At 40.4% G+C, this 12,791-nt stretch overlaps 1 protein-coding gene across 2 annotated transcripts in view; it reads right to left on the minus strand.

Moving 5' to 3' along the window:
• RCBTB2 (RCC1 and BTB domain containing protein 2) overlaps positions 1 to 4,495 on the minus strand; it is a 34,850-nt gene extending 30,355 nt beyond the window's left edge. Inside the window, exon 1 of one of the 2 annotated variants that reach the window (XM_023940990.2) lies at positions 287 to 4,495. In XM_023940990.2, coding sequence (XP_023796758.2) covers positions 287 to 774 — 488 coding nt within the window. In that variant the 5' untranslated portion in view covers positions 775 to 4,495. The other variant, XM_086881303.1, reaches the window with a different exon arrangement.
• Positions 4,496 to 12,791: the final 8,296 nt, after the last annotated feature.

Raw genomic sequence — 12,791 nt, forward strand, 5'->3', positions numbered from 1 at the left:
ACAGACTCACAGACAGACAGACTCACAGACAGTCAGACTCACAGACAGACAGACTCACAGACAGACACGCCGCCATCCCCGCTATCGGCCATTTACAGCCCGCGTGCCTGCGAAACGAGGCCCCGGGGAGCGCAGCCCCAGCCCGGCCCAGCACACGCAGCACGGACGGCCGCGCCCAGCCCCATTCCCGCTCCCCAGCGCCGGCCGCCCCGGGCAGGGAAGCACAGGGAAGGGGGGGAGCCAACCCCCTTCCCTCCCCTTCCCACCCCCGTGCTCCGCAGCTCACCTTCCTTCTCGGCAGGCGGCGGCGGCTCCTCCCCCGCTCCGGCGAGCCAAGGGAAGATGCTGCCGCGCTCGGGCGCCTCCTCGCCGCCGAGGCGGGAGGGCGAGGGGAAGGGGAGGGAAGCGGCTGGCACCTCCCAGGGATCCACCCACTGCAGCGGGAGCCGGGATGCGGAGCAGGGGCCGCTGTGCTGCGAGCCCGGCGGGGCAGGGCCCGCGCGGTGCCGGGGAGAGCGGCGGGAGAGGCCGAGCCCTCACGGGGCCTGGGCCCGGGTGTGACATGGCTCTTTGGGAAGAGCCGTGCCCAGAGCGAGCACGGCGCCGGGGGAGACACCACCCTTCCCGAATCACAGAATCCATCAGCTGGGAGAAGACCTCTGGGGTCCTGAGCCCAGCCTGTGACCCAGCAGCACCGTGACAGCTGGACCCGGGCACTGAGTGCCACATCCAGGCTTTCCTTAAACACCTCCAGGGACTGTGTCTCCACCACATCTCTGGGCAGCCCGTTCCAGGCTGTTGCCTGGGCCAAAATACACGTGTCAGCCACACACCGAGAGACACATGGTCAAAGGGGAATGTCGAATATTCCAATGCTGTTCCAATCTGCAATCATTTATTTTTTTTTTCCAAAAGGAAACGAGGGGACATTAAGTATTCTACCTCTCCTATAGCTTATGTTTAGAATTAAGCTACCTCAAAGAAGATAATCTTGGTAAGTTTTCCTAAATGCAACAACCTGGCTATTTTACCTGGTTGTGTCTCACCTTGAGTGTGAGAATTGCCTGCTATGTTGCTGTGGGAAATACTCAGGGACCCTTGCTGTAATACCCAATGCTATAGTTACATTATTGCTGTGGAAACCTTATTGCTTTGGAAGGTGTAAATTTGCTCTGGAGCTAAGGAATTGACTTCCTATCAAAAATTAAATTCCTTTATGACCTAGGGAAGGTCTCAGCTTTTCTTGTGGGAATGACAGCTTCACAAGGATGTTTTGACATTTTAAAGATTGATGTGCTCAGATGTAAGCCTTTGGCTGTCCAAAAAGGAGTTTTGTGTAAGTACCTAAAGTTGCAAAACCCCTGTCCTTAGAGTTACCAAAGGAGGAGAGGTTCCATACGTGTATGCTCTCCATACTTGCTGTGTTGCATGGCAGTCTCGGTCTATGGGCTACACATACCTTTCATCCCATTCTTCACCTATATCACACACAAAGTGCCTGCAGCACTCTGCTGACAGCCAGTGCTCTTCCCTGTCATGCACAGAATCAAAGAATCACAGAATGGTTTGGGTTGGAAGGAACCTTGAAGATCATCTAATTCCCACCCCCCTACCATGGGCAGGCCTGTCTTCCACTAGACCAAGTGGCTCAGAGCTCCATCCAGCCTGGCCTTGCTGGATCTCAGGTGGGTGTATAGGTATAATAAAATACCTGGTGATCTCAGCCAAGCAGGCAGTGGTAGCAAAACCCAGTGGAAATGGATGCTATTAATATTCAAACTGGCAGTAAAGCAAAGAGTAATTGTCCCCTAAAACAATTGTGTGTATTGATTATCCAGTTCATATTTTAAAACAATATTGTATATTTTTCTAGAAGTTATGCTCAATTTGACTCATGGAAGTGCTATGTAGGTTGACTTAGACTGAAGGTTGCACTTAGAAGCAGTAGAACAGGTGGTGTATTTGATCCTCTGAAACAAAATCCAGTTTGATACAGTGAAGTCCCTACATCTAGAAGCAATGGATGTGAATCTACAAGCAGAGAAACTGCATTCTGAAACATTTAGCTAAAGGATTGAGTTCAATGAACAACAGCTCAGTGCCAGAGGATGTTGAAGTGAAAAAGGCTAATCTCATTCATGAATGTGCCAAGACAGGAATCAACAGTAATTTTAAGGTAATTTGCATCCTCTAATTAGTATTTTAGACCAGCTATTAGGATGCTGCATATACTGCTACTATACATTTGATAGGGATGTTGAAAATAGGATAGGCTGCATGAAAATGATCAATGGTTTGAAAATAAGACATAGCTAAAGGGATTATTTGTTTAGCTTATTGGAAAGAGTTTAAAGGTAATTTCAGTTTATACCTTCCTTACAATGAGAAAATATTAGGTACTGAGTGGTATTTTAATTTAATGGAAAAGAAAAACCATAATAAGAAGTAGTGGAGATATATTAAAGCCTCAGGAGTTCAAACTAGAAATGGTGTGCAATTTTCTGACAGTGAAAGTGGAAAGTGGCCTCCATTTTTTATGCCTTCAAGTAAAAACCTGATACAGTTATTTCTGCCTTTCCTTACATGCCATTTGTTGAACTCCTGTCTCATTTTCTTCCTTTCATTTGAACTGTCCTTGGGTTGTTTTTCTTCTTTCCTAACTGTAATGCCAAATTTAGAACACAGCAGCAATAAACGGAAGGGAATTGGAATGGAAAGGAATGCTCATTGCGGGGAGGTTAGTCTAGATGACCTTTAAAGGTCCCTTCCAACCCAAAATTATTCATGATTGTATAACTCTGATATGTGCCTGTCTCATCTTACAAGCAGTTTCTAGTTCCTTCAAATATTTCATTTAATGATTAGGATGATGCTCATTCCATTTCTGTTTGACATGAAGCCAGGAAGGACTGATGGTGCACTGGAAGGCAGTCTAATTTTAGCTTGTACAGTAGCATCACATCATTGCAAAACAGGTAAACGTCATACTGGGATGTCCAAAAATAGTATCTTTAGACAGAAGAGAAACATTGCCAGGTTGTGAGAAAATGCTACTGCAAAGAACAAGGAGAATTTTTAATCACTGCATGGTCAGGAAAAAAATATTGAAGCAAAGGAGATTCATCTTTGGCAACAGGGAAAACACTGCTCTCACAGTAGTAATATGGAAGCTGGGAACTAATTGCCCAGTGAAGTTGTAGTTTCCATGATTTGAGATTGTAGATCAAAATTAAAGTAACTTTTGTTGATCCTAATTCAGGTAATGAAAATTGATCAGATGACCTGTTGAAGTCCTTCCCACTTTCAGGATTCTATCATTAGTTCCATTGTACAAGAAATGAGTTCCACTGTTGTTTCCATGTATGGGAAAAAAATACATAAACATCAAGAGATATAGAACCTGCAGTTAAAATAGGAAAAAATAACAGTTTTTAATCAAAGCAAAAAGTCTTTTATATGTGTTGATTAATAAAAAAAATATTTCACAAAAACCTAACTTTTTAAAATGTTCAAGCAGTTTTAGTGTCTGAATTCCCTTAAAAAGCCATTGAAGTTCTTTTTTGGGAGGATGGAATATTTTAAGAATGGAATAACAGACTAGAAGTTAGATGTCATGTGGCTGATAGAACAAATCTAGGAAGACTCATCTATTATGCTTCTATATTAAGTAATGTCTTATAGATTGATCCTGACAAGTATTTGCTTATATTCAGATGCCAGCTCTGTTGTGATTTTGTGATACTACCCATAATGTTTGCAACAAATCAATTTTCCTAATTTTGAAAAGTCAAGATTGGAAATATATTGGAAAGAGTGGAAATATAATTTTTCATGATTTTTATTTTGAGTAAGCATTTCAAGAGATAATCTCTGACTCTTCTTCACCTTGAGTATCATCTTTTGATGCCTTCAACAGTACTGTTTTTCATCCTAGTTAATCTCTTTTGATCTTTTCCAGATATTTTAATAGAAATATTGCTTCACTATCAATGAGCAAAGAATCAAGGTTCCACTACCTCCATGATAACATTGCTTAGATATTATCTATGAAAAATTTGCTTTGAATTATTTTCTAATCTGTGAAGTACAAACTTTAGTGATGTCCATCTAACTTCTGAAAATGGTTTTCTTTCAGAGTTACATCATGCTATGTGCAAAGAAGAAAACAGGAGAGAAGCTAGGTATATGACTATAGCCATTTTCTACAAGCATTGTCATTTAATTCCTTGCAAAGATGCTATTTTTAGCACCAGAGATATTCTTTTTTCCCACAAAAAATGTTACAGACAGGAAATGTTTTGGATAGTGTAAAAACATTTCCTGATAAACATTTTATCACAGCTTGATAACCATTTCCTGTTGGTAGGATTTGTTTTAACTATTGACATTTTGTTTGCTTTCTTGCTATAATTAACACACATGTGGGATCTGGCTAAGTGTGCTCATCCTGTTAAACAAAGGTTTTGACAAGTAACACATTTAATTAAAATGTCATGCAAGATTTTATATTGTCCATTTCCCTTCATTTCAACTTCGCCTGGAGCAATAAATGAAGGAGCAATACAGGCACAGCATTCTGAGACCGGGGAATTCCCAGAAGGGTGGAGGTTCCTCAATATTCCGAACAGAGCATTGTCTGCTGTGAGCTCAGTGGTTTCAGTAAGCTTCCAAAATAACTTTAGATGACAAGGTGGGACTTCACATAAGATCTTGTTGTTTAATACAGACTTGAACTTGAATTGACCTGAAGAATAACAGAAGAAATTTGTCACTTTCTAAGCAGCTTTGAAGCATTGTCCTTGCAAGCTAATATTAAAAGGAGACCTCATTCAAGAATTGTGAAATTAATCACATTTTTTAGCTATCCAAATATCTTTTCAGTCAGCAGAACCACTTTTGCCATTTTTGTACCTACCTACTTACTTTGTAAGTGGTAAGAGTATCGCTTGCATCCAGCTCAGTCTGGTTCTCATTCACACGAAGACCAGAGGCATATTTAGCTATGGCTCTGCTAAACTAGATGGCCAGGACACAGCCTCTCTCCCTGCCTGGAGGCATAGCCTAGCTCATGTCCATATTATTTAGGGCTGTATTCCCCTTAAGATCAGATTTGCCAATCAACACTACATCTCCCCTGTGCTGTTTGTCATCCTGTGGCCTTCAAACTTGCTTATGTTTGGTAGGTTTTTGGTCCAGCTCATTGTATTTGAAAGTGGCTGTTTATTACCTTTTGTTCAAAAGTTTCACCTCCACAGTTTAAAAATGAACAAACAAACAAAAACAAAACAAACAAAATTAGGCCACTTTAATGAAAGCATGTAGTATTTGAGGGTGCAACACCTGCTGTGACAGCATTGAGGGAGTCTACAGAGAGCAGACTTGGAGCAGGGTTATCCATAGAGCCCACTGGAAATGATGTTTAAACGTGCACTACCCTTGAACTGTGCTAGTTGGCACAGGCCAAGTCTGCTGGGAAGCCAGCTAACCAGCAGCCTGGGTGATTAGAGGTCAAGTGGTCAGACACAAGGAGTTTATGGAGTCTAAATAACACTTTGCCTTAGGCTGTTGGAAATGCCTATTTCTGTTGTAAATGCCTGAGGAAAGAAAAATCTAGAATTCAAGAATTTGGGAAAAGCCTACATGCATAGGGTTGAATTTGAAAAAAAACCAACAACAACATATACTGGTGTGTTGTGGATAACTGTATTTTGCATGCACATCCTGAATGTATTTTTGGAAAAATATCCAAGAAAACAGAATCTTAAAGGAATCTTTTGGGGATTTGCTTATTTACTTTTAATTAGACTAGAAAAGAGTAAATAAAGTATTCTTACAAAGAGTTGATCCCAGTCATGCAACCCAGTGCTGACTGCACAATCTATTCAGGCATCTGAAAGAAGGTGACATTGATGTAGTCATACTTGTCACTCACTGAGGATGAGTGTAAAAATATGAAGTGTGTGTGGAACAGGAAAATGAACTCACAACCTTGATTTATAATTCCAAAAGGAAACAAAATTGGTTGCACTGAATCCAGTAATGGTGAGGCTAAAGTAGATTGATTTTTTTATTATTGGACTCTAGCAATAAATAATAAGTAAGGCAAAATGAATGCTATTTAAGGATAGTGTATCATATCCATTATCATCATCTGCTGTCTGTGGAGCAGACATCTTAGCAGACATTGCCTTTGACCCTCATGAATAAATCAGTTTCCTGTACTAAAAATGTAAAATTTATGCTAGCATGTATTTGATGAGGTGTAGCATTTTTCACTAAATTGCCTTTAGTTGTGTGACTGTGTTATTGAAAGACAAGGTAATTGCTAATTTTAAGCAGATGCTTTAGCATTGCTCTCAGATATCTTTCTGGCAAGGACCATATACAGTAACCTTATAAGAGATAATGACTTCTATGTCAGGTTTTGTGGGATTTATATAACTTGGTGCAAACAATTTAAAAACATTGGAAATAATTTGTAAGTCACTCTATGGGCTGTTGAAAAGTTAAATAAAATCAAGAAATTGCTTTTTGGATATGTATTAGAAAGAATGTTACAGATTATAGAAGCATCCCATTTTATCAGAAGCCAAGAGCACTGTTATATTATTTATGATTGCTATCAAAATGTGAATTTACAAAATTAATTGTCAGAAGAAGACTTTTTTTTTCTCTTTTCAATGTTCACAATTAATCCTAAGAGTTCAAAAAAAAGTAGTTTTCTTCCTGCAATTCAACTTCCAGGACTTTCTATTTTAAGTTCTGGAAGTGCTAAAACTTTGCATGAACAAGTCAAGGGAGAGCACACGACTGAGATTGCTCATGATTTCTCCTGCTGAGAAATCTCTGAAGTATGAATGTTCAAAGCCTAGGATAATATTTAAAGGAAGTTTTGTATTTACTTACCCTGTTATTTTCTAACTCACTGCCAGAGAGCAGATTCTGTTCCCTGACCCTTAATGGTACTTTTCCCATTTTGTGTCCTTATGTAGAGGATGTTTAATTATGTGACTAGCTTTTGACACTGCATAACAATGATATGCACTTTTTACTTCCTGTGAGGAAATGCTCAGTGCTTACTGGGAATGGAGTATTTTTTTTTTTATTTTGTTTTTAAAGGGAGCATTGTTGCTGTTTGTTGATGTAAATATTATTCTCTGTTAAGGTCATAGGGGCTGAAGATTTTGGACAAGTCTAAGAAATTCCATGTAAGATCAGCTGAGCAGACAGGCATGCCCAAACCCACACTGAATCTAACATTGAAGGTGTCTTATATACTACTGTACTAAACCATACAGAAATTAATAGCTTTAAAAATAAAGCATACTATATGTTCTGTATAAATGTATTTTATTGCCATTAGCAGCATTGTAGTATTATACCATATGCTCATTATGAAGTCTATTCCATATATAGATCTTGATACACTTAAAATGCTCCACTGATCTGTATATAGCAGCTCTAAAGATGATTTACAGAGCACCACACAAAAGGGAAATAGATGGTCATGTTTATTAAACAGCAACATCAAAAAATAAACTGAGAATTTGAAATGAAGATGAATCAATTAAGCAACAAATCTGGGTCTGCTTGAGGAAGTGATCATGTTTTGTTTTCCCCAAAGTGATGTGTAACCATTAATTCTTGAAATACATAGAGAAAGGAAAATAAACGAGTTCCTCAGAGGAAAAAAGCTGGAGCTATAAACTGGACATGGACAATTTGAGTTCTCAGTTTCATTTGAAATATTCTTGAAACCCTTAATCTTTCCCAGTGACAGGAGTCTTTGGATCACCACAAGGTTTCAATGTTCTTTTTTGTCACTTAGGAAATCGCTCACACTGTGCTTCACAGCTTTTTCATATGTTTCTCTAAGTGCAAGTCATGACGTGTGACAATTCATCAGTCACCCTGTCAGTTTCTCTTCCAAATGGAAAAATGAAGGTGGTTCTAAAAAATGTGATGGAAACTGCCATTCAGGGCAGCTTCTGCTTTTGTGAGAGAAACTGGAAGAATAAAGAAGCCTTGCCAAAATGATAATTTTGTCCTAATTCTAATGTCAAAAACATTTAATCTAAGTAAAATCAATTTCGTAGAGTCATAGATACAAATCATGCTTTACAGTTTAGCAATGGAACAGAAAATTAATCTCAAATTCTTGATTTGCATTGGAAGTTAATTACATATCTTTTTTGTTCCAATTAACTTGTTTTTCTTTAAGGGCTATGTTTTTTCTCTTTTATTACTACTGCACATTTATACACCATGTTCAACAGTATTCCTTCCCTTCTCTTTCTTCAACCCCCTACCTTTCCTGTACTGTAGTCTTCTTGAAAATTTGACAAATGGGGTGAAATTTCTTCAATTGAATCTTGCCTATGGCCTGGTCATTTAAATGGCCAAATCAGGGCTCTGACTTAATTCTAATTACTTAATTACTATAATTCAAAACCCACTTGTTAAAACAATAGAACTTCAGGAAGGACTTTTGATATGTAAATCCCATTCTTCAGTAGAGGTCTTAGCCTAGACCTGTAATTAAGCACCAAAACAGAATTACCATTTCAGATGTCACTTCTCTTTGCACTTCCTTCTGGTCTGGGCATCATGCATAAGCACTGCTGCTGTACAAACAAGTCTTGGGGTCAAGTTTGGGGCACACAACTCTCCTAGGCCAATGTTCAAGGGGTACAAGTGATGGTCAATTCCACTTCTTTCAGTATTGGAGGTCACAGAGTTTTGTGTTCACCACAACTTTGCTTGTGGTTAGTGGTGTTCTCTCTTTCGTTGTTTTGAGAAAGACAGAAGGGTCCCAACTGGTCCTGACTATCCAAGAAATGTGTCTGATTTGGGATTCTCTGGAAGAAGTTTACTCACCCTAAGTTAAGTAACTTATCTTCCATCAGTTGATTAGTATTTCTTGTTACCCAAAACATTAAGATCCCACAACGTTAAACATCCTTGCCGTGAACTATTTCCTCTCTCTTCCTTTTCAAATCTAATACAAGGACTAAACTAGAAAATCCATTGATCAAAATCACAGAGGGTTTCAGGTGCAGCCAGGAATGTAATAATACCTCCTGGGGAAAAGTTCAATGCCTTAAGTACAGCCTGTTCAGTCTTTCCTTTGTTTTCTAACTTCAGAAGAGTTATTAACATTTGGTGCACTGCTTTGTTATGTAGATGTTGCTTCTACATATTAATTTCTAAAAAGGCTAGGACTTGGATAATGGATTGAACCACCTTAGCACTGAAATCCCGAAGAACTCCTATGTGTATCACTTTCAGAAATTCACCTTATAGATCTGAATTCCACTGACTCCATTTCCAAAAGTCAGACTTGTGCCACTGCTCCATGCCCACACCTTTCCTATTTGTAAATCAGGTCTACTATCACTCAAGGTACTCTATTCATGTGAAGGAGGACTTGAATGACAAAACAAACTTTTAGCCCACAGCTCATGAAATAATTTAATGAGGCAGATGAAAAAAGCAAACAAAGAAGTAAAACTAAATTAAATTTTCAAAGTAGGTGTACAAAAGCTAATGTGTGACTGGATGGTAGGACTCCAGCTGCCAGGTAACTGGGTACAACATAATGGTTTATGTTAGCCCTGAAGTTACTTAACGCCATCAGACAGGAGCAGCTCCCTCCAGGAACACTGGGATACAGCTGGATCACATCTTGATTTGCTCTTTCCTATCGAGTCCCATGGTATGGGTGGATGAGCTGCAGCAAGATGAAGTGTAAAAGAAGTGTAAAGTTTTCATTTGGAGGAAGGGGGATAAGCAGCAGAGCTGTGCCCCACTTTAGCTGCTTGCTCTAGTCACTGCCACCAGACTTTTCTGGGCACCATCCTTGTAGCAGATGGAAAGGATGTGAGGAGAAAGGCTCCCTTGGACAATGACAAGCAGCCAGAAGAGGCTGGCACTTCGTGTATTCAGGCAGAGAAACTCTCTAATGAGACCAGTTTCCTCCCTGAGGAGCCTCCTCTTTCCCCAGGTGAGGAGAAGAACGAATATTTGAATTTCAATAACTTCTGAAAGTGCACAAAGGCCTAATTTCTCAAGGACTCAACTGCATTTCCCAGCTGGAGTCCAAATGCCATTTCCAGATCTGTATGCCTGGGCATCAGTGGCTTTCTCTCAACTGACATCTGGGCCAGTGCAGATTCCAGACCTGACCTGTGTGATTGCACTTAAAGAAGGGGGTGCAAGCACTGTAGGGCAGTACAGGCTGGAGACCTCTCTCCTGATGTCATGGAGCCAGATTTCATTCATCTTTCATGTCCATTGCTACTTCCCTTTGGGGGAAGATAGACCAAGCAAACCCAAAAAATCGCTGAAATGACCATCAGGAACTGTACCCAGCACACCAGTCTCTCCTTGTCCCTGTGAGTGCTGGTTAGGATGAAAAAACAAATGAGAACTCAGGCCTTTCAACAGGGCCAGTATCCAGCTGGACTCACTTCCCCAGGACACTCATGTCTGTGGCTGGGAAATGGATTTTTGGCAGGTTTCACAACAATGTGGAATCAGGAACCGACGTTCCATCCATGTCCCAGCTTCAGTACACAGGTCCTCTGAGGTTCTCCAAGGGAAGTGCTTATCCCTCCTTCCCATGCATCATTAATGGAAGCACTACAGTTTTTTCTTTCTGCCACGACAGTTTAACCAGCCAAGAGGATAAAACAAGATTACATCAGCATTGCAGGATTTGTTAAGTAAACAAAAAAATATTAAGATGCCATCTATTTTGCTAGACAGATTTAAGGGAGCAAGTCAGTTACTAGAGAACAGACTTGCCCTTAGTACATTTTCAAAATATTTTTTTTGTTTGTTTTGGAACTGCTTATCCATAAAAATTCAACAACTGCCCTATACACATCTTTCAAAAATACCCCCACCTGAATTAGAAAAAAGGAATGTGCTGTTAGTGGACAAACACTGTAACATTGCAAGCTGTGATTGGTATTGTTGCTGCAAGAGAAGTTTGCACTGGAATATCACATATTAACTCTTGTTACAACCACATAAAAATTTCAAGTAGAAAGCATCTCTAAATCATTAATCAGATCCCTAAGATGCTGGGTGCCATTTGTTGCCAGATAATAAGTTCTGATCTCCTCAGATTTGTGGCCCGTCCAACATTTTAGAGGACATAGTATATAGTTCAAGAATAAATTTGGATTAAGAGGCTTAGGTACAATATATTTCTGGTACCTAATGCTCAGGGTTCAGGAATGCACACCAAACCACAGCTTTTCAGTCTTAAAAAATCCTCCAAAGATCTTTTTATGTTTCTGCTGCAAACCCAAAGCTTAAAAATTTCTTAAACCTCTCCTTGAACATCTACACTTTTCTCATCCCAATTTAGAGCTGCTTATACTTCCCATCTGTCCTGGCTGACAGCAGGGCCAGTGTTTCTCCAGGAAAGACCATGGAGTGGTTTGTCACCCAGTTGTATGATCTGAAGTGGTTTGGAGGGCACAGGAGGGCTGGTCTAAAGGGCTGAGAACCCCCTGACAAAGTGGTATGTTTTTCTCTGGACATACAGTTTAGGCTGCCTCAGAAGACTTCCACAGGTTTTTTTGTGAACAAGCAGCAAGTCTGGTCCCAAGGTAGTTCAAGTTTGCTTTTGCAGAGCAGTGCTGAATAATGAGGTAGGATGCAACTCCCCTCATTATTTTGGTGATGCTCACGTTGGAATCCAGAGTGTCTTGCTGCTTCTCTGCCTGCACCCATCATGTTTAACACAGCTTTGAATCACCCCAGTGCTTATCAGTTTGCAATACAAATGCAATTGCACGAGTGCTACTGGAGTTATGTGGCTACAAGCAGCACAACTGAAACATGAGGGTGCTTAGGTCAAATACTGAAGATTATTTCAATGCTTTACATTCAGACCATGAACAGGATTGTATAACCTGATTGCCAACATTTCCAAGATGATTTAGTGAGCAAGAAAGCACTTTAGGGCTTCTATTCTGTGGTTTTAGGATCACCTAACTTCAGGCATGACTGTGACATGAAGGATAGAGGTTCTGCAGCTGCTGGTGGTGCTCCAGTGTAGCCTCCTACACACTGTGCTTGGACGTCACGGAGCAGCCAGCCAAGAGGAACAGTGATGAATGTGGATCAGTCTTAATTACATTCCTTATCATCCTGACCTATGACCTGTGTGTTTCTTCCAGATGGAGCCAGTCAAGCTGCTTCAGCCATGAAAAACAACAATAGCAATCAGGAGATACTCAAAAGACAGAAGTTATCATGAGCAAATTGCACTGAATAAACAAAGAAAACATCAGCTTTTCTTAGAATGTGTAACCTGATGTCTGTGTTTGTCTTGTCTCTACCACAGCCTACTTTTCAGATCTTCTGAGTACTTCCACAAAGGCAATTCCCAAAAAAAACCTCTAGGCCAGCGAAGCCATGTGCAGTTTTCTATAAAAGTGTAAAGGAAGGAAGGAAGAATGAAGCCCAGTGGTCTCTTTTACCCTATAATGACAGCAAATCAGCCACAGAAGATAGTCCACATATCTCAGCCCCTGGTAGTCCTCCCTGGTAACCACCATTTAGTGTCTGTTTAAAAGTCCCCTGTGTTCCTTCCCTTACAGAAATCGTTCAGGGGAACGAAAATTTGCCCTCTGGTTCAATGCTTTGGTGTTGCCAGGACACAGGTCCATGCAAACAAACTTTAAGCTCTTTAGGGTTAAGCAGTAATTATCCAGCTTTGCCAGCTGACTGGTTGACTTGCTGCCAGGGGACTGAAGCACGGCTGGAGACTTCTA

Source organism: Cyanistes caeruleus, chromosome 3, assembly GCF_971803275.1.
Source record: "Cyanistes caeruleus chromosome 3, bCyaCae1.hap1.1, whole genome shotgun sequence".
In the NCBI taxonomy this organism is placed as follows: domain Eukaryota; kingdom Metazoa; phylum Chordata; class Aves; order Passeriformes; family Paridae; genus Cyanistes; species Cyanistes caeruleus.